This window comes from Bos indicus x Bos taurus, unplaced genomic scaffold (assembly GCF_003369695.1).
Source record: "Bos indicus x Bos taurus breed Angus x Brahman F1 hybrid unplaced genomic scaffold, Bos_hybrid_MaternalHap_v2.0 SuperScaffold_100126, whole genome shotgun sequence".
Classification (NCBI taxonomy): domain Eukaryota; kingdom Metazoa; phylum Chordata; class Mammalia; order Artiodactyla; family Bovidae; genus Bos; species Bos indicus x Bos taurus.
Window position 1 is genome coordinate 723,964 of NW_020867066.1, and position 26,146 is coordinate 750,109.

General features: G+C 40.3%; 1 protein-coding gene across 1 annotated transcript in view; it reads right to left on the minus strand.

Moving 5' to 3' along the window:
- Positions 1-9,734: 9,734 nt before the first annotated feature.
- Positions 9,735-26,146, minus strand: part of LOC113888430 (multidrug resistance-associated protein 4-like) — a 547,902-nt gene continuing 531,490 nt past the window's right edge. Inside the window, exons 30-31 of the mRNA XM_027535554.1 lie at positions 19,746-19,880; positions 9,735-10,392 (exon numbers count right to left, since the gene is read on the minus strand). Coding sequence (XP_027391355.1) covers positions 19,746-19,880 — 135 coding nt within the window. The 3' untranslated portion in view covers positions 9,735-10,392. The remainder of the gene's footprint in view (positions 10,393-19,745; positions 19,881-26,146) is intronic.

Genomic DNA, 26,146 nt, shown 5'->3' on the forward strand with positions numbered 1-26,146 from the left:
ACTGGGCTCCAGCCCCAAAGATCTAATCCAGGGTGGTTACACAAGTGGGGCTTGGGAATTTGAATTTTTAACCAACAACCCAGTCGGTTTTGATGCAGGGGGTCCTCTGAACACATGCTAAGAAACATTTAACAGACCTGTCACTCAGATCTGTGAGCCCTGGGTCAAGAGTGCAGATGAAGTCCATACTATATGTTTAAATATTTAAAAGTTATAAATCAATCAAACAAAACTGTCAAGTACACCTACATAACTATTAAAACCTGGCAGACTGGGATTTTGGATTACTGAGCTCCAAGCCAGAAGGCAGGACAGCAGAAGGAGGGTCCGACCCCAGCCCCCAGCCCTCCCCCTGCTCTTCCCACCTCTGGCTCTGACCCTCTTTGTGCCCTGAGGAATCTGCTGCTCACGCAAGAGCACCCCCAGCCTTCAAGTTCAAGCTTAGGCCACCCTTTTCCCACCCATAAACAGCTGTATCTTGACCACCTGTTGGGCTGGGACATGGGCACTGGGAAGGAGGCCTGCAGTGGCGCTGGGAGCAGGGATGCTAGGGTCCAGGTGCTCAGAGCACGGCCTCTCGAGGGGCGGAGCTCCAGGTGGCTACACCCCCTTGTCCTCTCTGGCTGCCTGCACCTGGTGGTGGGGGTGGGGATGGGGGGGGAGGTGGAGTGCAACCACAGGATGACCAGAGCAGGGCCTCTAAACCAGTGCTTCTCTAACTGTACTGTGACCAGGATTCACCTGAGATCCGGAGATTCTGAGTCAGTGGGTCTGGGGTAGAGACAAGATTCCGTGTTCTAACAGCCCCCTAGGCCAGTTGATGCTGCTGGTCCACAGGCCACACTTAGAACAGCAGGGCTCTGGGCCAGGGTGGGCAGAGTTTTCCTGTAAAGGACCAGGAAGTACATTCCCAGGCTTTGAGGGCCTTATGGTTTCTGCTCAGAAAAACATCTACTTCTGCTTCATTGATTACGCTAAAGCCTTTGACTCTGCAGATCACAACAAACTGGAAAACTTAAAGAGACAGGAATCCCAGACCGCCTTACCTGTCTCCTGAGAAACCGGTACGTGGGTGGAGAAGCAACAGTTAGAACTGGACATGGAACAACCGCCTGGGTCAAAATTGGGAATGGAGTATGACCTGCATATTGTCACCCTGCTTATTTAACTTTTATGAAAAAGAATGTATGTATGTGTAACTGAATCACTGCTGTAGAGCAGAAAGTAACACAACATTGTAAATCAATGATACTTAATTTTTTAAAGAAACAAGAAAAAAGCCAAGGGTGTCAGTACGTTCACTATTACTAATATTTACTCTGGTTACTTGCTTAGCCAGGTGCTTGCCAGATATTTCTACTTTGAAAATATAATTCTATCCTAAAGAATTAATCTGAGAAGATACTTGGAGTCCATGAAATTCTGTCTGCTCCAACCCCTGACATTTCACTGTATATTCAGACAATGATGAATTTTGTCTGAATTTTTTATGACAAGGATGGTTGCTACTTTTCTGTCAATCTGTCTACATTTGTTAATTGACCTTCTACTGCAAAAAAGAGCTTTCCCTTCCTACTATCTATTTTATGTCTTATAGAAATCAGTATAAACTCATGGATTTTTAAAAATTTTAGTGTTTTAAAATGTAGGGTTTAAAAGCTGTCAGTCCTCTGTTTATCATTATTTACTTATGACATTTCTAATGTGATAAAAACTCCACCTTAGAGACTCATTTTTTGTCTGGGTAGTCTGCAAAATTTAATTTAAAAAATGTTTTCATGTAATGTCCTTCAGAATTAAATACGATAAGCTTTTGGATAAAACAGTGTTTTGGAATGCCCAAGGCTTCCACCTATTGGGATGGATACTTGTGAGCATGGTTGCTGAGTAAAAGAGTGAATTTAGTCAGAACTATCCAATGTGAACTTCTTGTAGGACATTCCTAGTGTGTCTAAGTCTTAACCTCGGTTCTTCTAAAAAAAAAAAAAAAAAATCACACAATCCCAGTTTGACTCCTAAAGCAAGTCAGATGCGGAAAAGGCCATGGCACCCCACTCCAGTACTCTTGCCTGGAAAATCCTATGGATGAAGGAGCTTGGTGGGCTGCAGTCCATGGGGTTGCTAAGAGTCGGATACGACTGAGCGACTTCACTTTCACTTTTCACTTTCATGCATTGGAGAAGGAAATGGCAACCCACTCCAGTGTTCTTGCCTGGAAAATCCCAGGGACGGGGGAGCCTGGTGGGCTGCCGTCTCTGGGGTCGCGCAGAATCGGACACGACTGAAGCGACTTGGCAGCAGCAAGTCAGATGGACCCGGAGTACAGATGGAGGTCTCACAGGGCTGGGGCATGAGATTCCTACTAGTAGTGTTATTTTTTAGGTCTAAATTCAAATAAATATATATTTCTGCCTGTTTTCAACACACATTGTTGTTTTTGTTTTGGGGGGAAAAAAAGAAACACTTTTATTAGAACATTAGGTTTAAAAAACAAAAAGTTAATTCATATTCTTTCTGTTTTAAAAGGAAAATGAATAGTTTACACTTAAAACCTTGTATTATAAAAATCTCTGACGGTTTAAAAGTGGTCTGTTCTGCTTCCAGGGACCTTCTTCAACCTTAGCACCATGCTGTTGATTCAAGAATAGAATCGGTAAAAACACATGCACAGTATTTAAACTTGAAACAAACCCTTTATACTTAAACAGAAGTTTACTTATTTCTCACTTTTTAATGCTATTAAAATCTTATCATATGACCACAGTCTTGTCTAACTCAATGAAGTGAAGCCATGCCTTGTGGGGCCACCCAATGGATGGGTCATGGTGGAGAGGTATGACAGAATGTGGTCCACTGGAGAAGGGAATGGCAAACAACTTCAGTATTCTTGCCTTGAGAACTCCAGAACAGTATGAAAAGGGAAAAAATTAGGACACTGAAAGATGAACTCCCCAGGTCGGTAGGTGCCCAATGTGCTACTGGAAATTAGTGGAGAAATAACTCCAGAAAGAATGAAGGGATGGAGTTAAAGCCAAAGGGAAAAACAAACAAACAAACAACAAAAACACCCAGTTGTGGATGGGACTGGTGACAGAAGGAAGGTCTGATGCTGTAAAAAGTAATATTGCATAGGAACCTGGAATGTTAGGTCCATGAATCAAGGCAAATTGGAAGTGGTCAAACAGGAGATGGCAAGAGTGAACATCAACATTCGAGGAATCAGGGAACTAAGATGGACTGCAATGGGTGGATTTAACTCAGATGACCATTATATCTACTACTGTGGGCAGGAATCCCTTAGAAGAAATGGAGTATCCCCCATAGTCAACAAAACAGTCTAAAATGCAGTATGTGGATGCAATCGCAAAAACAATAGAATGATCTCTGTTCATTTCCAAGGCAAACTATTCAATATCACAGTAATCCAGGTCTATGCCCCAACTAGTAACACTGAAGAAGCTGAAGCTGATCGGTTTTATGAAGACCTACAAGACCTTTTAGAACTAACACCCAAAAAAGATGTCCTCTTCATTACAGGGGACTGGAATGCAAAAGTAGGAAGTCAAGAAATACCTGGAGTAACAGGCAGATTTGGCCTTGGAGTACAGAATGAGGCAGGGCAAAGGTTAATAGAGTTTTCCCAAGAGAACGTACTGGTCATAGCAAACACCCTCTTCCAACAACACAAGAGAAGACTCTACACATGGGCATCACCAGATGGTCAACACAGAAAACAGACTGATTATATTCTCTGTAGCCAAAGATGGAGAAGCTCTATATAGTCAGCAAAATCAAGACTGGGAGCTGACTGTGGCTCAGATCATGAACTCCTTATTGCCAAATTCAGACTTAAATTGAAGAAAGTGGGGGAAACCACTAGATCATTCAGGTATGACCTAAATCAAATCCCTTATGATTATACAGTGGAAGTGAGCAATAGATTTAAGGGACTAGATCTGATCGACAGAGTGCCTGATAAACAATGGATAGAGGCTCATGACATTGTACAGGAGACAGGAATCAAGACCATCCCCAAGAAAAAGAAATGCAAAAAAGCAAAATGGCTGTCTAAGGAGGCCTTACAAATAGCTCTGAAAAGAAGTGAAGTTAAAAGCAAAGGAGAAAAGGAAAATTATACCCATCTGAATTCAGAATTCCAAAGAAAAGCAAGGAGAGATAAGAAAGCCTTCCTCAGTGATCAATGCAATGAAATAGAGGAAAACAATAGACTGGGAAAAACTAGAGATCTCTTCAATAAAATTAGAGATACCAAGGGTACCTTTCATGCAAAGATGGGCTCAATAAAGGGCAGAAATGGTATGGACCTAACAAAAACAGAAGATATTAAAAAGAGGTGGCAAGAATACACAGAAGAACTGTACAAAAAAGATCTTCACGACCCAGATAATCACAATGGTGTGATCACTCACACTCACCTAGAGCCAGACATCCTGGAATGTGAAGTCAAGTGGGCCTTAGGAAGCATCACTAGGAAAAAAGCTAGTGGAGATGGAATTCCAGCTGAGCTATTTCAAATCCTAAAGATGACGCTGTAAAAGTGCTGCATTCAACATGTTAGCAAATTTGGAAAACTCAGCAGTGGCCACAGGACTGGAAAAGGTCAGTTTTCATTCCAATCCCAAAGAAAGGCAATGCCAAAGAATGCTCAAACTACTGAACAATTGCACTCATCTCATACACTAGTAAAGTAATGCTCAAAATTCTCCAAGCCAGGCTTCAGCAATACGTGAACCGTGAACTTCCTGATGTTCAAGCTGGTTTTAGAAAAGGCAGAGGAACCAGAGATCAAATTGCCAACATCCGCTGGATCATGGAAAAAGCAAGAGAGTTCCAGAAAAACATCTATTTCTGCTTTATTGACTATGCCAAAGCCTTTGACTGTGTGAATCACAATAAACTGTGGAAAATTCTGTAAGAGATGGGAATACCTGACCACCTGATCTGCCTCTTGAGCAATTTGTATGCAGGTCAGGAAGCAACAGTTAGAGCTGGACATGGAACTACAGACTGGTTCCAAAAAGGAAAAGGAGTATGTCAAGGCTGTAAATTGTCACCCTGCTTATTTAACTTATATACAGAGTACATCATGAGAAATGCTGGGCTGGAGGAAGCACAAGCTGGAATCAAGATTGCCGGGAGAAATATCAATAACCTCAGATATGCAGATGACACCACCCTTATGGCAGAAAGCGAAGAAGAACTAAAGAGCTTCTTGATGAAAGTGAAAGAGGAGGGTGAAAAAGTTGGCTTAAAGCTCATCTTTCAGCAAACTAAGATCATTGCATCTGGTCCCATCACTTCATGGCAAATAGATGGGCAAACAGTGGAAACAGTGGCTGACTTTATTTTGGGGGGCTCCCAAATCACTGTAGATGGTGATTGCAGCCATGAAATTAAAAGATGCTTACTCCTTGGAAGAAAAGTTATGACCAATCTAGACAGCATATTAAAAAGCAGAGACATTACTTTGTCAACCAAGGTCCATCTAGTCAAAGCTATGGTTTTTCCAGTGGTCATGTATGGATGTGAAAGTTGAACTGTGAAGAAAGCTGAGCACCAAAGAACTGATGCTTTTGAACTGTGGTGTTGGAGAAGACTCTTGAGAGTCCCCTGGACTGCCACAAGATCCACCAGTCCATCCTAAAGGAGATCAGTCCCGGGTGTTCATTGGAAGGACTGATGTTGATGCTGAAACTCCAATACTTCGGTCACCTGATGCGAAGAGATGACTCATTTGAAAAGACCCTGATGCTGGGAAAGATTGAGGGCAGGAGGAAAAGGGGACGACAGAGGATGAGATGGATGGATGGCATCACCCACTCAATGGACATGGGTTTGAGTAAACTCTGGGAGTTGGTGTGGACTGGGACGCCTGGCGTGCTGCGGATCATGGGGTCGGAAAGAATTGGACACGACTGAGTGACTGAACTGAACTGAATTGAAAATATTGATAATGTATAGTAGGGCCTTTTGAAAGCCTGTGTGCTCTAATTTTAAGTTAAATATGATGGTAACAATTAATAGAGGATAGTGCTAGAGAGGATAGTACTGATTGACAGCTAATCACATATACAGCATTGTTCAAAAGCATTGAACATACCCAGCATTGTTTCTTACCTGTCTGAGATTAAATATCAGTTTTATCTAATTTTATATTTTCGGCCCATTGCAACCTAATCAATGATCCACTGTGCATGGCTAGTGTGCAGTTCAGCCACGTGCCCCTCCCCCACCCCCATAGTGCAACACTCACACTGGTCCCCGGGGTGTTCAGAATCCCACCCGTCCTGAGGGTGGATGTCACAGCAATACAGATGGTTTTGAGTTTCTAGCTTTCTTGAAATTTCTGTACTGACTTCTAACCAGGCTACAAACAGGTCACGGACTGGTAGTAGTGCAGTCCTCACTGCGAGTATCACTGTCATAGTTAATCTTTGCAGCAGCCTTCTGAGAATCAAGAAGGCTATCCCCACCTCACCTTTCCAACAAAGACCCTGAAGCACAGTGGGCTTCCCAACCTTAACAGCCCACACTCCCCAGGTAGCAGAACTTGAATCCAAACCCAGTCAGTGCCCAGAGGAGCCAGTATTTGTCCCTGACTCCAGAGCTTGTGCTCCTCCCCGTGTGCTTGTGCCATTTTTTTTTCTTTTTTTTTTAATTCTATTTTATTTTATTTTTTAACTTTACAATATTGTATGGGTTTTGCCATATATCAACATGAATCTGCCACAGGTATACATGTGTTTCCAACAGTTTGGTTTAGGCCATCAGATGAGGACCTCCTCAAGTACACCTTCTACATTCCACAAACCTCCTTCATCAACATCCATCCTGTTCTCCTCTCCTGGTGATAAGAATCTCCAAGGTCAATGATTCCACCCTGTGTTCTTTGGATGCTCTTGGTCCATCCATCATCCCAACCAAAGCAATGGTTCAAGAGCAGGAACTATACATTTTCCAGAAAAAGAAGCTGAGATTCAGAGGTGGAGGTGCTTACCTGAGCATGTTACTAAGACCGTGTGGCTGTAGGCTGTCCAGAGCCTATTTTGTCAAGGATGGTGCCATTCTAATGTCCTGACACCTTGGCTGGTTACTGCTTTCCCACACCCACACTGCTAGTGAGTAGTAAAGGACAGATCAGTGTGACTGACTCCAAAACCAGGGCTTTCTGTTATCCCAGGCTACCTCTTTATATCTCAAAGTTATAAAGTTGAGAAGGAAGGCTTGCTCTCAGTCATCATTTGTTCATTCCACAAAGATTTACTGAGCACCCTCTGTGCACAGACACTCTGCTGAAAGCCATAATCAGTGAACAGGGCACAGTTCACAGTTCACTAAGTGAGTAAAAGACCACATGTGAACACTCATACTCAGGGCAGGCTACATGCACAACAGAAAGAACAGGCCCCTTGTTTAAAAATAAGGTCTTTCAAGATGGTGACACAGGACACTAACCTAGTATGGTTCAGTTTAACATGAGCGGTGCTCAGGGTAACACACAAATCTGAATTACCTAGGATGGTGGCTGATGTTAATGTGACTTCCTAGAAGAGGTGATAACTGGGCTGACCCTGGAGAATGAGGATATCTCCCCTACATGGACATTCTCCTCTATTTTTTAGACCAGAGGGTATTCAGGAGAATCACTGAGTCATCATTTTGACTTAAACATCAGTCATCAAGAGTCTCCCCCACAGTACACCCTCATCACATACCTCTGAAGCTATGATACATGCCCAGGGGGGACATGGAGATGTGCTGTCCTGACCTCCCTTCAGGGACTCATTGTCCAGCGGCTGGAAGTGCTGCCAGTGGGAAACCTTAAACCACCAGCCCCTCTGGGGGCAGCCTACGTGCAAAGATCCATCCAGATGGAGGTATAAAGGCCTGGTCATTGGATGTGTCAGGACAACCCTGAGGGGCCATCTTCATTCCAGACCCCCATAGGGTCAGCTCAGGTCATCTGGCCAGTGATCCAGCTTGATCCTTCCCTCTGCCTTACCCTGTTTCTTCCCTCCTGATTCCACAGTGTTGACCCCAAGGGCACCCCTGATACACATCCCAGCACTAAACTCCATCCAAGTCTGCATCCCAGAGAACCAGTCTGCAACATGTATCAGAAAATATTCCAGTATTGGGGAGGATTTTTATTGAAAATTACTGGTTACACATGTATTTATAACAGTTTAAAGCCCCCCAATAAAACATAAAATGGTAGAAACAAGAACCTTTTGTGTGAATGTGGTTACCTATGGTTTAAAATTCACAATCTAATGTTGTCTGACCAAATGAAATTAAGTTATATGTTATAACAAAAGAAAACTATATATTGAACCATATGAAACTGCCAGTTTATCACTTTTATAAAAAAGACTGAATGTTAGCAGTTCCACATGGCTAAATCTAATTTTAAAAAATCCATTCAAATTTGAAATTTATTGTTACCATCTTTCTAAATTCCATATATATGCATTAGTATACTGTATTGGTGTTTTTCTTTCCGGCTTACTTCATTCTGTATAATAGGCTCCAGTTTCAGAGGGGGGTTCAGGATGGGGAACATATGTATACCTGTGGCAGATTCATTTTGATATATGGCAAAACCCAATACAATATTGTAAAGTTAAATAAAATAAAATTTAAAAAAAATTTGAAATTTAGAGAACATTATACTTATGAATAACTCATGGGTAAAAGATATAGTTAATGAATTAAATTAGGAATTAGAAAATACATAATACTATGGCTATTGACAGTGGTGAGTACCAAAACTTGCAGGTTGCAGCTAAGTGGATCTTAGGGAAAAAGTCAGCTTTATATATTTATATTAGAAAAATAATGATGCTAATAATCTCTTTTCAATTTAAGAATTTAGAAGAAAAACCTCAAAGTTAAGGAAAAGTTGAAGGAAAGGATGATATGCTGAACTGGGGAAAAAAGAGAGCATCAATCAAGCAGAAAGTCGATTCTTTGAAAACAGGAAAAAGTTATGCAAGATTATTTATAAAAAAGAAGGCTAAAAGAAAACTAGAAAGCCAAAAGAACACAGGGAGAGGTGCTACAGATATTAAACTTATAAGATATTGCAAATAAATGTATGCCAATCAAGAAAAACTCACAGAAAATAACTTATCAAAATGACTCTGCGAAATAACACACTGAATAGGAAAAAACATAATTACCCAAAAGTTATCCAGAAAATGTGGCTACACAACACTGTGAATGTGATTAATGCCACTGGATTAGGTGACTAAAAATGGTTATATGATAAATTTTATGTTATATATACATTATGACCATTTGTAATGTAAAAAAAAACAACTAAAATCCTCTATCTAGAAGACAGTCTAGCACATGTCTGTCCTTCATGAGAAAATCCCTTAGAAGGGCTCCTATTTTGAGAAAGCATATTTTCTCTTCCTTCTCTTTTAGAACATATAATATTGTCCTTCAGTATTTAACCATATATCTATTTTTTTTGTTGTTGTTGTTGTTACTTAAACTAGGCTTAAACCAGGGCTTCCCTGGTGGCTCAGAGGGTAAAGCGTCTGCCTGCAATGCAGGAGACCTGGGTTCGATTCCTGGGCCAGGAAGATTCCCTGGAGGAGGGCATGGCAACCCACTCCAGTATTCTTGCCTGGAGAATCCCATGGATAGACGAGCCTGGTGGGCTACAGTCCACGGGGTCGCAAAGAGTCAGACAGGAGACTTCACTTTCACTTTCACTTTCTTTCACTTAAACTATAGTATATTGCATGTTTTCCTATCAGTTTTCTCTATAGTATTTTAACCAGAGGGCTTTTGGTGGAAAAATGGATCCTAGTCATGTTAAACGAAGTGGTGACATAAAACAGCAACTTCACATAGTCTTCAAGTAAACAGAATCCCTGATATAACTGGAAAGTAATATGTAATTCTGGAAACAGTAAAAAAAAAAAAAAAAAAAAAAACATCTATGACAACTTTGTCTCAAATCTTAGAAAATGAGTTTAGCTCTGGAGTCTCTCAAGACACAAAACCTGGGAGATGGCTATTATTGGTGGCCTGCACCTCTGATTTGGATAAGAAAGAAAGTAATATAACATTTAAGTAAACATAATAAATTCTTTTTCAAGAGCTTGAAATCATTGAGTGAACTTGGAGAACTCACATTTTGTAATGTGTAAATATTTGTTGCTGGTGTAAAACAAGTAGAATATAGTTTATGCAGTGCAAAACCTATTGGAAAAAAGCCTTTGGAATAGACATGAACTCATGGTAGAATCACAGTGTTGACTCAAAAATCGTGAAGGCTGAGGGCTGTCCACTGGAAACATTCATAACCACATGGTTACTGTGAGTAATACTTTGCTATCTCCTTTTGAAGTACACCTGAGGGAGAAAAAGACAAAAACAACATGTTTAAAAGTTTTAAAGTCCTCCTCCTAAGGCAACACATTTCTAGGTTTCCTTCTTCATGTGAAGCAATCATATTACTATTGGAGACACAGTTTTAGAAAACCAGGGCTGTATTTATTCTATGGAGGAAGCAGCCCCATTAAAACCCCCAGTGGGTCTGGACGTAATGCAAATAACCTGTAGATCTCCTAGATTTCTGATCATTCTGATTCACAGATATGCTTTATCTCTACAATAAATTGATAAGCAAAATCATTTTATTCCCTGAAATAAATTAAAAACAGGTTAACAAAGAGGATGGGAAATCTAGCATCTGAACAGGGTTTGTCATTTTCACACATAAAAGGACCACAACACATTTGGATGTTAGTATCAGGTTGTTATCTTTATATTTTATAAACTTTGATTGACAGGCACTGAAACACTGGCATATATGTATGAAATATCCTGGTGTTTAATTTGTGCAGCAAAGCAGTTATACGGCCTAAAGAAATGTGATCTGTGGATAGTGGGTCCCAAGAATGAAAAGAGAATCAAAAATGCTAACAATGACTCAATCAAGAGACTTCTCTAAAATGTAAGATGATACCCAATAATAGGACAGATCTCTGCCAGACCTTTGAGCTCTTGAATTCTACCAAATTCTAGCTGAACTGGAAGAGATACAGGTCTTCTCAGTGCATACTCAGAACACAGAGGAAAGGAAGTCCTGTTAAGCTCCACAGTCATCAGGTTTTAGTAGCTGTATTGTATCTCGGTTCTTTACAGATGCACATAACAAAATAAAATAATGTCAGGGCTTGTGAAGTCTTATCTCTAAACATGTTAGGGCAAAAAAACTACTTCAAGTGTAACTCTTTATCCTCAAAGAAGAATGTGAAAGTTTCATTTGAGGCTTTGAAACAGAAAATGTATCATCTATCAGAGGCTGACTCGTTTCACAAACTGGGTTGCTTCAGTTCAGTTCAGTTCAGTTCAGTCGCTCAGTCATGTCCGACTCATATGATCCCAGATCTCTTTTATAAAACCTGACCGCAAGTGCATTGTGGGTGCCGTAAACAAAGTTATCATGAGAGAGAATGGACTTCACACACGAAACAGAAAAGCACTAGGACACCGACCTTCATAGTAACTGCACTTTCTTACTCTCTTGTTGCTAACATAACCTGCTCTGCATATGAAATGCTATATATTTAAATGTCACTTAAGGAGAAAAATAAACCCTCCAAGAATGTTTGGGCCCACTGGCTCAAATCTGAGGCTATTTCCATTGTAATGGAATTTAAAAATAAAGCCTTTGGTGGGAGTCGGGCGGGGGGGGTGGGGGCAGATGGTTAATTGCATATCATCACCCTCCTCCATTTTTTTAAGCTATACACATTTTGTGATTATAGATTTATGTACTCTTTTGGTGAAACTAAAAACAGTTAAAGGAACAAAGGAAAATTAATTTCATTTTCTATTGCTTAATATTCTTTCCAAAATCATCTGGTTCCTTTCTCCATAAGCCTTCTCAATACAATTTTTTTTTATAAAGAAAATATTATTTTTAGCAACTTTTAACTGAAAAGGACTTTGCTTCATGGTCTGAAATACCTGAACTGAATACTGCAAAGGATCTTCAGCAGTTGGGGACCCCTGATTTAGGGTCTCTAAAGCAACCTAGAAGAACTATGGGTTTATTTGTTTTATTATTGGGAGGCAAGGTTTCTACCTATAGCCTTTTACAAAATGATCCCACTTTTATACTGTAAAACACTCTACATTCTTCAAGCACTTAAGCATGTGCTGTCTCATGTGATCCCTGTGATAAGTGTGAAGAAGCCAGCAGGGCTGTAATCTTGCTCTACACACAGGTGAGAACCTTAGGCTCAGAGACCTGGGGGACACAAGGCTACATGGATGCTAAGTGCTTCTTCCATCTATTCAAATGGGTCCAGGCTCCTGGAGCTAGGATATGAGAATTTTATAACTTCTGGGCTGTATTAGGTGATGTCATGAATAGACACAATGATACCTCTGTTACACCCTGGGAAGAAAGAAACTTCAAAAAACCTCAATCAGATCTGCTTCATCCCAGAACAGAATGGATGATAGGTATTTATTCTTGGAGCTGAACTGTGTCCCTTCTGAAAGGCTGTTGAGGAATCACGAAAAGACACTATGATTCTAGGCATCCAGAGGAGACAAATTCAATCTGGGGCTAGTGACGAGGCTTGATCATTCAGAGCTTTTGTGTAATAAAGTTTTATTAAAGTATAAAAGAGATAGAGAAAGCTTCTGACATAGACATCAGAAGGGGACAGAAAGAGTGTCCTCCAATAGTCTTTAGGTGGATGTTATATAGCTACTAGTAGTAGCAGTGTTAGTCGGTCAGTTGTGTCCGACTCTTTGCGACCACATGGACTGTGGCCCGCCAGGCTCCTCTGTCCATGGGATTCTCCAGGCAAGAATACTGGAGTGGATTGCCATTCCCTTTTCCAGATGATCTTTCCAACCCAGGGATCTAACCCAGGTCTCCTGCATTGCAGGCAGATTCTTTACTGTCTGAACTACAGGGAAGATCCATATAGCTACTAGCAGTCTGCTAATTAGAGAAAGGAAATGTCTCAGAACTTAGAGACTGGCACCAGGCCCATCACAAACAATGTGCATTTTGATATAACATTGTCACAAGGTGAGTTGTCCCTGGCCGTAAAATGATTGACATGAATCTTCAAGAAAGGCAGGTTTCTAAGCAAATATAGTCTCATTGACATAGCTTACGAGAACATTTGCATGAGTAAAACATACTGGTTTGTCATGTCAATTCTGAGTCTTAGGGGGAACCCACTTTAAGACAGAGTCTAGGGTAAATACACAGTTCATTTGCATAGTTTAAAACAAACGTTTCCATAAGAAAAATGCTTTGGTTAGCTCGAGGTTTGAGAAAGTTAAGTTCAGGTGGAACCAGGTATCCTTATGGCAACACAGAATTTTATTTTTTATTTATTTTTTTTATTTCCACATTACTTTATTTATCATTTTTTAATTTTATTTTATTTTTAAACTTTACATAATTGTATTAGTTTTGCCAAATATCAAAATGAATCCACCACAGGTATACATGTGTTCCCCATCCTGAACCCTCCTCCCTCCTCCCTCCCCATACCATCCCTCTGGGTCATCCCAGTGCACTAGCCCCAAGCATCCAGTATCGTGCATCGAACCTGGACTGGCAACTCATTTCTTACATGATATTTTACATGTTTCAATGTCATTCTCCCAAATCTTCCCACCCTCTCCCTCTCCCACAGAGTCCATAAGACTGTTCTATACATCAGTGTCTCTTTTGCTGTCTCTACACCGGGTTATTGTTACCATCTTTCTAAATTCCATATACATGCATTAGTATACTGTATTGATGTTTTTCCTTCTGGCTTACTTCACTCTGTATAATAGGCTCCAGTTTCATCCACCTCATTAGAACTGATTCAAATGTATTCTTTTTAATGGCTGAGTAATACTCCATTGTGTATATGTACCATGGCTTTCTTATCCATTCATCTGCTGATGGACATCTAGGTTGCTTCCATGTCCTGGCTATTACAAACAGTGCTGCAGTGAACATTGGGGTACATGTATCTCTTTCCCTTCTGGTTTCCTCAGTGTGTATGCCCAGCAGTGGGATTGCTGGATCATAAGGCAGTTCTATTTCCAGTTTTTTAAGGAATCTCCACACTGTTCTCCATAGAGGCTGTACTAGTCTGCATTCCCACCAACAGTGTAAGAGGGTTCCCTTTTCTCCACACCCTCTCCAGCATTTATTACTTGTAGATTTTTGGATCACAGCCATTCTGACTGGTGTGAAATGGTACCTCATAGTGGTTTTGATTTGCATTTCTCTGATAATGAGTGATGTTGAGCATCTTTTCATGTGTTTGTTAGCCATCTGTATGTCTTCTTTGGAGAAATGTCTATTTAGTTCTTTGGCCCATTTTTTGATTGGGTCATTTATTTTTCTGGAGTTGAGCTATAGGAGTTGCTTGTATATTTTTGAGATTAGTTGTTTGTCAGTTGCTTCATTTGCTATTATTTTCTCCTATTCTGAAGGCTGTATTTTCACCTTGCTAATAGTTTCCTTTGATGTGCAGAAGCTTTTAAGTTTAATTAGGTCCCATTTGTTTATTTTTGCTTTTATTTCCAATATTCTGGGAGGTGGGTCATAGAGGATCCTGCTGTGATGTATGTCAGAGAGTGTTTTGCCTATGTTCTCCTCTAGGAGTTTTATAGTTTCTGGTCTTACATTTAGATCTTTAACACAGAATTTTAAAATAAACCTCTTTTTAAATTTGTATTAGTTCAGTTCAGTTGCTCAGTCCTATCCTACTGTTTGTGTCCCCATGGACTGCAGTATGCCAGGGTTCCCTGTCCACCACCAACTCCCAGAGCTTACTCAAACTCATGCCCATTGAGTCACTGATGCCATCCAACCATCTTATCCTCTGCCATCCCCTTCTCCTCCTGCCTTCAATAATTCCCAGCATTAGGGCCTTTTCAAATGGCTCAGTTCTTCACATCAGGAGGCCAAAATATTGGAGTTTCACCTTTAGCATCAGTCCTTCCAATGAATATTCAGGACTGATTTCCTTTAGGATTGACTGGTTTGATCTCCTTGCTGTCCAAGAGACTCTCAAGAGTCTTCTCCAACACCACAGTTCAAAAGCATCAATTCTTCAGTGCTCAGCTTTCTTTGTTGTCCATCTCTCACATCCATAAATGATTACTGGAAAAACCATAGCTTTGGCTAGATGGACCTTTGTTGTCAAAGCAATGTCTTTGCTTTTTACTATGCTGTCTAGGTTGGGCATAACTTTTCTTCCAAGGAGCAAGCATCTTCTAATTTCATGGCTGCAGTCACCATCTACAGTGATTTTGGAGCCCCCAAAAATAAAGCCTATCATTGTTTCCACTGTTTCCCCATCTATTTGCAATGAAGTGATGGGACCAAATGCCATGATCTTATTTTTCTGAATGTTGAGCTTTAAGCCAACGTTTTAGCTTTCCTCTTTCTCTTTCATCAAGAGGCTCTTTAGTTCTTCACTTTCTGCCATAAGGGTCGTGCCATCTGCATATCTGAAGTTATTGATATTTCTCCCAGCAATCTTGATCCCAGCTTGTGCTTCATCCAGCCCAGAGTTTCTCATGACGTACTCTGCATATAAGTTAAATAAGTAGGGTGGAAATATACAGCTTTGATGTACTCCTTTCCCGATTTGGAACCAGCCTGCTGTTTCATGTCTAGTTTTTACTGCTGCTTCCTGAGCTGCATATAGATTTCTCAGGAAGCAGATAAGGTAGTCTGATATTCCCATCACTTGAAGAATTTTCCAGTTTGTTGTAATCCACAGAGTCAAAGGCTTTGGCATAGTCAATAAAGCAGAAGTAGACATATTCCTGAAACACTCTTGCTTTTTTGATGATACAATGGATGTTGGCAATTTGACCTCTTGTTCCTCTGCTTTTTCTAAATCCAGCTGCTTAAACATCTGGGAGTTCATGGATCACATACTGTTGAAGCCTGGCTTGGAGAATTTTGAGCATTACTTTGCTAGCCTGTGAGATGTGTGCTATTGTGCAGTAGTTAGAAGATTCTTTGGCATTGCCTTTCTTTGGGATTGGAATGAAAACTGACTTTAACCAGTCCTTTGGCCACTGCTGAGTTTTGCAAATTTGCTGGCATATTGAGTGCAGCACTTTCACAGCATCATCTTTTAGGATTTGAATTAGCTCAACTGGGATTCTATCACCTCCACTAGCGTTGTTCATAGTGGTGCTTCCTAAGGCCCACTTGACTTTACATTCCAGGATATCCGGCTCTAGGTGAGTGATCACACCATCGTGATTATCTTGGTGTTGAATATCTTTTTTGTGTAGTTCTTCTGTGTATTCTTGCCACCTCTTCTTAATATCTCTGCTTCTGTTAGGTCCATACCATTTCAGTCCTTTATTGAGCCCATCTTTGCATGAAATGTTCCCTTGGTATCTCTAATTTTCTTGAAGAGATCTCTAGTCTTTCCCATTCTATTGTTTTCCTCTATTTCTTTGTGCTGATCACTGAGGAAGGCTTTCTTATCTCTCCTTGCTATTCTTTGGAACTCTGGATTCAAATGGGTGTATCTTTCCTTTTTCCCTTTGCCTTTAGCGACTCTTCTTTCCTCAGCTATTTGTAAGGCCTCCTCAGACAACCATTTTACCTTTTTGCATTTCTTCTTCTGCAGATATAAATTTGTATAGAGAAGGGGGAAAAATATATCACTAGTAGTTTGTTTCCTCCTGCAGCTTAAGACAGAGATAAAAAATGTCTGACACTTGCAACCTACTCCCTCCATTTGGAGACCCCTGGTCTTCCTGCCTGTTACAGTCTTACCTCCAATTTTACATGTTGAAGTCCTAAAGCCCCCAGTAGCACAGAATTTGACTGTTTTTGGAGACAGCATCTTTAAAGAGGCAATAAAGTTAAAAAGAAATCATACAAGTGGGTCCTAATCTAACAGACTGGAGTTTTCATAAGAAGAGACCAGGACGCAGTCTTACACAGAGGGACGAGCATGTGAGACACAGAGGGAAGACGGTGTCTACAAGACAAGGTGCGAGACCCCAGAGGAAATCAACCCTGCTGACACCTTGACCTCAGACTTCCCACCTCCAAGGCTGTGCGGATATAAGTTTCTGCTGTTTAAGTCGCCTACTCTTTGGTCTTTGTATGGCAGCCCTAGCAAACTACTGCCCCCTTTAGCTTTATGTATCTAAAAGGGACTTTCTCTATTTCATGGATCATCCAAAAGGATCAATCAGACAGTGATAAGCTCACCTGAGCTACGAGTTCAACAAACTGTGATGTGGAAGCACCTTCTCCCAGATATTGGGTTTTCTTTTCAGATGAATGAATTCTGTTCTATTAGTGAAAACATTATGACTTAGGCTAATGCTCCCCGTGTTATAGCTCTGAACAATGCATTGATATCTGATGCTTGCACATTCAAAAAACTGATAATCTGATAGCTTATCCTCCTAAGAGGATGCAGAATATACAGAAGTAATGTCAGGATGGGATGAGAATTAAGAAGTGTATTTCTTTCTGTAGAGGTGACCTGAGCCAGTGGCAGGACTAAAATCCAAGAGTGAGGTTCTGCCTCCCTGTGAACTTCAGTGACTGGCCCAACCTTGGCTACCATGTGACAGGAGAAGTGTTCTCAGGCTCAACACAGAACCCAGTACCTAGGACAGCACCCAGCCTCCCCAGCAATTCCCCCTCTGTGCTTCCTGGACCAGCTCTGTGACCTTGGGTGAACTCTGGACACACTCTCCTCATCCACGACATGGGATAAAAATGGACCATTATGAGAGTAAGTGAAATCATACATGTGAGAACTATATAAAATAAATTATGAAGAATTACACAAATATAACTTACCATTAATATTGTTAGAGTAGGTGCAGGATTACTAGACCAGGAATCTCAAGAGTTCTAATTCTATGACCTATGTCTGCTTCAGTATGTATGTTACACTTGATTTAAAATATTTACTGAAAGAACAAATTTATAATTCTGTGTCTGTTGCACTAGCTTAACACCAGTTATATACATAGGGCCACCTTCCTTCTAAAGCACCTTAGTTTCCTCACCTGTACAAAGAGAGGGTTGAATCCTATTATCTTATTATCTGGACCAATCTAAAATTCTGTGTTCTATTTCTCATTACTCAATGTCATGATAATATAGTCTTAAAATGAAGACTTTGACATACAGGTGGGAACACCTATTTTGATGTGAAATGCCTAAGGTCAAAAGGGCAAAAGAGTTTGGGAGATTCCTGGCTCTCTAGGTCTCAGGAAGGATGGTCTGACTGGGAGACACTCTAGTGGATAAAAGCACTCTGTGAATTTCAGGCATAAAAATAATACAGAGTTCCTTGTTCAGCTTCTCAACATTTGCACACAATTTAAGTAACTTATGAAAAGTTCAGAATACAGATTTCCTTTTCCCTAAACCTAAGCATGAATTCTAGCTCTGCCAACTCTTCAGCCAGTTCTGGGACCCAGGAAGTCTCCTACCTGATGAGCAGTGGAAGGTCCTGCTCTGCATTTCCTCATTTCTACAGAGGATTGAGAGGAGACAGTGATGGACTCAGGCCACATTTTAGATAAATCTTTCATATACAAGCACTTAAGATACTGGGGCATGTTTTCTTTAAGACATTTTAAATATTACACAAATAACAAATAATCTTATTCTGTTTATAAGTGAAAATCTGGGAAAGGCAGAAAAGTATGAAGAAGGGGACATACAAAGATAATTTATCATCCAGAGATAAATTTTCGATGGGGAAGCCACATCCCACCCTGAGCCACGCATGTTAAGGGGAAAGAACACCTGACCTTCCTTCCCTCCCTCTGTCTTCCCATCGACCCCAATCCCATTCCCACCTTGTCCCAGAAAGACTTACAGACGGGCTGCATGACAATGGCTAAGCCTCTTAAACCAGACCTTGGTTACCACTTCACCTCTGTTAGGAAGATACCACGTGACCTAAATGTTACTCACTGAGCCCCTTCCTCACACCACGTACGGTGCTTAGTGCCTCACACGCCTCATCTCTGAGAAAGTGCTCTGTAAACCTTCAGGCACTATTCAGACTACAGTGTGAAGGTGTTGTGAGTTCTTGATTTGTCCTGATGAAAATTTCATCTTCTAGAATATAGAGGAAGCATGGGGGGCAAATGAACCAAATTCTAAACAACAAAGAATTAGGGAGAAAGTGATAATTTCAGGTAAGAGTTTTCTTTACAGATTACAAAACAGAAGAGACCTATACCTTTTTCTGGAAGATCTTCCTAGAATCAAAATATTCCAAGATTTTTCTCCTTAAACTCTCAAATTTCCTGGATATTCCTCAACAGAACTTGTATCACAAATGTGCTGAACACCAATCAGAATGAATGTAAAGGGTCTTCAAAATGAGGGTGTTCAGTGCTCCATGAGAATCTCAAGTCAGAGTCTGAACATGTGGAAAGTTGAATCCCAAATCTCTGTCTCAGGCACACATGTGTGCACACAAAAGGGTTCACAACATCCCGACCCCACCCCCAGCACTGCTGCAGATTCTCAGCAGACCTGCCTTCCACCTGCCACATGTTGTTAAGACCCAGTCATGAAACTTCCTCTCTGGTGGCTTTTAATTGAAAAGAGCACGGTGTGCTTGTTCCCAGACCCTTGGTGGAGATCTTGTGAACAGTGAACCCTGGAGGTGAATTTTAATTACAGCTTCCCGCAGCAGGCTCACCTATGTTGCCCTTTTGGTGAGAACAGCAGCCTCCGCCTCGCCCAGTTGTTGCACCATATTGTAAAATAGGCTGTTTCTATCTCGCAGCAAATTATATAGCCGATGATATTCTTTCCATGTCCCTGAATCCAAAACCTGTTAACAGCAGAAAGAAACCCATTAGCACACAGTATCTCCCAGTAACATAACTCAGACAATATTTCAAAAAGGGGCAGGTCAGGGAGAATTTGGGTGGTAGGACTGATATTTAAATGGTTTGATTACTCTGTTTTACTAGGCAGACAAAGGCCTAGCCCGACCTTTCATTATTATATGGTCATAGGAAAGGAAGAAAATGAAAATTTTAGAATATGATTACTGGAACTGGACAGTCTGTAGCATTTTATATTCTGCCCAGGGCATTTGGGGTGTTATCATTAGTTAGTGCTTTTAGCTCTCAGACTCTGAGCTTTGAGGGCTATTTATACAGATACACAGAGTTGGGAAATGTCTTGATTCAAGAAAATCAGACTGCATTTATTTAAAAAATAGGTTGACATCATACAAACCACATGGCAGTGTCCTGATAACAAATTAATTGTCAAGTTGATTTGACAATCTGAGCAATATTTGGGGGAAAAAAAGTAAATGCTTCCGGAATTTCATTAGGGTCCTGGATTATGTCAGCCCCTATTGGAAGGACTAATGCTGAAACTGAAGCTCCATTACTTTGGCCACCTGATGGGAAGAGCTGACTCACTGCAAAAGACCCTAATGCTGGGAAAGTTTGAAGGCAGGAGGAGAAGGGGACAGCAGAGGATGAGATGGTTGGATGACATCACCTACTCAATGGACATGAGTTTGAGCAAACTCTGATAAGTAGTGAAGGACAGGGAAGCCTGGAGTCCTGCAGTCCATGGGGTCACAAAGGGTCGGAAACCAAGAGACTGAGTGACTGAACAACAAGAGGGGCAGAATCCCTTGTCCAAGAGGTTAAGATGCTTCTTGAAGTTGGCTGTGGCTGTAGTTTATTATGAGAGTGGAAGGCTGGCAAAAAGAGCTGCTGTATAAGCAGCTTTTGCACAACTGCTCTACACAGAAGGAATTTCTAGAAATCAAGTTTTCTTTGGGGATAAGGCTATAAAAGCAAATAAGAAATTGAGTTCCAAATTGAATTGATCACAGCCTGCACAGCACATGGAGCAGACCAACATTAACTGCCTAGGATCTGAATCTGTTTTTACAAATTACCTTTATTTGCTTCTTTCTCTTTCTTAAGCTACCTGCCTTTCATCCCTTTTATTGTTCATTAATAAACCTGTTAGTTGGACATTGAAAGGGAGAAGAAGGGACTCTTAACTCTGCCTTTCTACCTATGAGTGACCTTGGTTAATGCATGTGGAGGTGGAAAAGTACCTGAAACAATTGACCCAAATAACAGAACTACAAAAACAGTTCTGATGTTAAGTGGAATTTAGTTCTTCATTTAGGTCATATTTAGAGTAAATGTATGTGGTATGGGCCTACCTGGTGGCTCAGTGGTAAAAGAATCTGCCTGCCAATGCAGGAGTCACAGGTTTGATCCCTGGTCCGGGAAGACCCCACATGCTGTGGAGCAAATAAGTTCATGCACCACAACTACTGATCCCACATGTTACAACTATTGAAGCCTGAGCGCCTAGAGCCTGTGCTCCACAACAACAGAAGCCTCTGCAAGAATTCTGCACATTTGCTGCCACTAGAGAAAAGCCCACACAGCAATGACGATTCAGCACAGCCAAAAATAAATTAATAAAGCTATTTTTTTTAAAAAAAGAAGTTATTTTTTCCACATATAGGTATTATAGTTAACTTCTTCCTTTTTATTTATTTATTTATTTTAATTGGAAACATTTTTTTAAGTCTCACAAAGGGCATTTTCCTATTAATCTTTTGTTTATACTCTAAATCATTGTTAAGAGCAGCTTTCTCAGAAGAGTCCAAGAATAATTGAATGTCTCATCCTCATAATGAATTTTCTATATGCCAATTGGACATGCCAATTTAGATGCCCTGAATGTGCAATTTTACTTAAACATAACATAATAGAACATAACTGCTCCTCCTGATGTAGAAGAAGAAAAACTGCAGTTTTAAAACACAGGTCTCCAAATATCTATGTTCAATTAATCTATGAAAGATTAGGTAAGAATATATATTAAAGAAAAGACAGTCTCTTTGCTAGATAGTACTGGTAAAGCTGCATAGGTGGAAATGAATGAAATTAGAATACTGCTTTATACCATACATAAAAATAAACTCAAAATAGTTTAAATAGTTTAAAGACCTAAGATAAGACTGGGTACTATAAAACAAAAGGAAAACATAGGCAGAGAACTCTTTGACATAAGTCACAGCAATATTTTCTTAGATCAGTCTCCCAAAGCAAAAGAAATAAAAGCAAAAGTAATTGGATCTAATTAACCTTAAAAGGCAACTTAAACTTAGGGGCTGCAAGAGCTAAGATGGGACATAGACTGAAAAAATGGCTGGAAACAGAATTTTACCAAGTTAGCCTTCACACTTGCTGGCTTGATTAAAGATTCTAGATATTTCAGAACAAATAAACATAAAGCAAATCTAAATTCTCTTTATGTACAGAAAAATAGGTATAGTTTTGGATTTTTAACATCCCTTATAAGAAAAATCTCGTATAATTTCCCACTATGTACCCACACTTTCTGTAACACAAGTTAAACTATAAACTAAATCACACATTCAGATTGGTGTGATAATAATCCCTGAACCCCAGGATCTCTCCAGGAACCCAACCCTGAATTACTTTCAAGCTCTAGTAGGTTAAGTAAAAGGACATTATGTTGGATAAGTAAGTGAGTTACATAAGCTCAGTGAAGACGTGTTTATCAAACTTGTGTATGTGTAGATATTCCTGGTAGCTGTCTAGACAGAAAAATTAAATGGACTCACTGCCAAATAACTTGATCCATTTCATTACCAAGATGCCATCAGTGAAAAAGAGGAATTCAAGGAGAGGTGGGCGAGTGCACGGAGAGGTGGGGGGCAGGAGAGGATGGAGTTAAAGCCTGATAAGAAATGATGACAACAATAGGGATAGAGCCCCACTTATCGACAAGTAGAGTTGCAAGGGGAAGGTCTGTGTCATATCCCTGTTTCTGGTTGCCAGGTGATGACACAGGGACAGCTGTCCAAACTTGCATAGTGGGTCCCTCATTGGTAAAATGGGTGCTCGTGATTTTCTCAGTGACAGGGCAACATGGCAAGTATTAACTCAAAATCCTTTCTTAGATCTTGAAATAATAAATTAGAATACAGATGGCTAACAAACACATGAAAAGATGCTCAACATCACTCATTCTCAGAGAAATGCAAATCAAAACCACAATGAGGTACCATTTCACGCCAGAATGGCTGCGATCCAAAAGTCTACAAATAATAAATGCTGGAGAGGGTGTGGAGAAAAGGGAACCCTCTTACACTGTTGGTGGGAATGCAAACTAGTACAGCCACTATGGAGAACAGTGTGGAGATTCCTTAAAAAACTGGAAATAGAACTGCCTTATGATCCAGCAATCCCACTGCTGGGCATACACACTGAGGAAACCAGAAGGGAAAGAGACACGTGTACCCCAATGTTCATCGCAGCACTGTTTATAATAGCCAGAACATGGAAGCAACCTAGATGTCCATCAGCAGATGAATGGATAAGAAAGCTGTGGTACATATACACAATGGAGTATTACTCAGCCATTAAAAAGAATACATTTGAATCAGTTCTAATGAGGTGGATAAAATTGGAGCCTATTATACAGAGTGAAGTAAGCCAGAAAGAAAAACACCAATACAGTATACTAACACATATATATGGAATTTAGAAAGATGGTAACAATAACCCTATATACGAGACAGCAAAAGAGACACTGATGTATAGAACAGCCTTATGGACTTTGTGGGAGAGGAAGAGGGTGGGAAGATTTGGGAGAATGACATTGAAACATGTATAATATCATGTATGAAATGAGTCGCCAGTCCAGGTTCGATGCACGATACTGGATGCTTGGGGCTGATGCACTGGGATGACCCAGAGGGATGGTATGGGGAGGGAGGAGGGAGGGGGGTTCAGGATGGGGAACACATGTATACCTGTGGTGGATTCATTTCGATATTTGGCAAAACCAATACAATATTGTAAAGTTTAAAAATAAAATAAAATTTTAAATAATGAATGTACTTTGATAATATCAAGAAAGCTGACTGGTTGAGAGGGTATAGATGTTCACATCTGCAGATCAGGTGCTGAGTGACAACACTTTAGGACTGACCAGGTGACATGTCCTCCAAATTCTGCCTTCTTCAGTTTCCCTAACCAACCACACATTTCAAGCTGACAGTACATCTAAGAATTAGATAATAAAAGAATCTGTTACCATGAATGTCATTAAAGCTGTCATACCAAAAACCAAAAATAAATATTCAGGGTACATTTAGGAACAAAGAATTTAATTGAACAGACCCTTAACTGAGCTGGAGATTGAGCCATCTTTCTGCTGCTATGTCTAAAGCCTGACAAAGGGCTTGAAACAGGTACATTTCACAGCATCATTTATTTGTTATGGAAAAATGGTGCATTGCGGGACAGTTTTGAAATACAATGTTGAGAGGTAAGAAAAACAAAGTGACAGGTAAAAACTAGTATACCTGAGGCAGATTCATGTTGATGTATTGCAAAACCAATACAATATTGTAAAGTAATTAACCTCCAATTAAAATAAATAAATGTATATTTTTTAAAAAATTAAAAAATAAATAAAAATAAATTTTAAAAAGTGTACTTTTCCAATTAGCATTCAAGAACACAAAATGAAGGACTAAGGATGCCTGACACAAAACATTTCTAGAAATTAAGAGTCACTGTTGAGCAATTTTGAATGCCACCCCATTTCTCATGAAAGTATGCAGGTAGAGCCTACTCCCTACCATGATGTCTCGTCCAGGTGACCAGACACACTGCTTGGAGCCTAGAGTATCCTTTTGGTTGGGGATGCCCCACTCCTGTCGTCTGCCTCCCAAGAGGGAGGCACGTCCAGCTTGGGGAGTGAGACTACGGGCACTGCCTTAGTGCTGACAGCCTGGTATCTTCTCAATGTCCCACTGATGATCCCATCTGACAATGCATGTGAAGTAAGGACAGGAGGTGATATTCCAGAAGCTGCCCAAGAAGTCAAAAGAGATGGTACTATTATCCTTAGACATAAGGAACTGTGGGTATTATTGACCCCTCATTAGTGATTATTACTTGTTTTGTATGGACCATCAAAATACCTTAAAGTATTTTGCATTCCCTGAGATTATTTGCTGCCAAAGTTTTTCCTTTGAGGAATGCTTTTCTTGTGTTATAAAGCCACATCCCATTTCTCATTTATTGAAACTGAGCAAGCAACAGAGGGAAAGGACAAGAGATAAAACGAACAAGAGAGAGAAAAGGAATAGATGGAGGAAAGAAATAAAACTAAGAAAGGAAATATTAAATTACTAACGAAGAAAGGAATATACTAGACAGATATCCAGAGACCAAAGCCTGGAACTTGCCGTGTGTACAGAACAGAGCTATTGTTAAGAGACTCTCTGGTTGTTTAGCTAGTCTCTCATCCCTGATTTGCCTTTCTTTCCAAACTCTCATCTGTGATGCAGAAGCTGGGTCTCTGCAATTCACTGCAACAGTTCCAGGTGGCCTTTGTTAGGTCCTGCCAGAAGCGGGCACTAGAGGGAGACTGAAGGTGGGAAACACAGCTAATGTGCTTTCTGATTCTGCTCCTAGCGGCACCTCAGCCCTGGGACCTGACTCCAGCTCCCGGCTATTAGCACCTGGAGAACCAGTCCCATCCGGCCCCCTCACAAATATGACCAGCAACCAGGCAGTGACCTCTCCTCAGAGGTCCGAGCATCAATTCTTCGGGGCCTCTCTTCCTAGTTCTCAGGTCTGGAGATCTGTCCGAGGATATGGTAGCTGCTTTCTAAAATCATTACCCCAGTGTTTCACTTTTCTAGCCCTCTAATCCCTATGTAATACATTTCTTGTATTAAATCCTTTCAGTTAAAAAGCAGTTTTTCTCATTAGGCCATTTCTTCTCATGGACTGCTGAGAAATTCTACAACTTTAGCCATCAACTTTCTGGCAGTGTAAATTCGAGCTTTTTTTTTTAATAAGGGACTCCAAAAATGCTGAAACAACTATGACACAGTGAAAATGACTATGTTCTACCCCACTAAAATATGGAGCTATAACTTGGCTTTGGAATATTTTAACAGTTGGCCATCATAAAGAAATGACAACTCAAATAAACTTTTAATATGAAAATATAAGATTATTGGATATATTATTTAATAGTACATTCTAAAAGTAT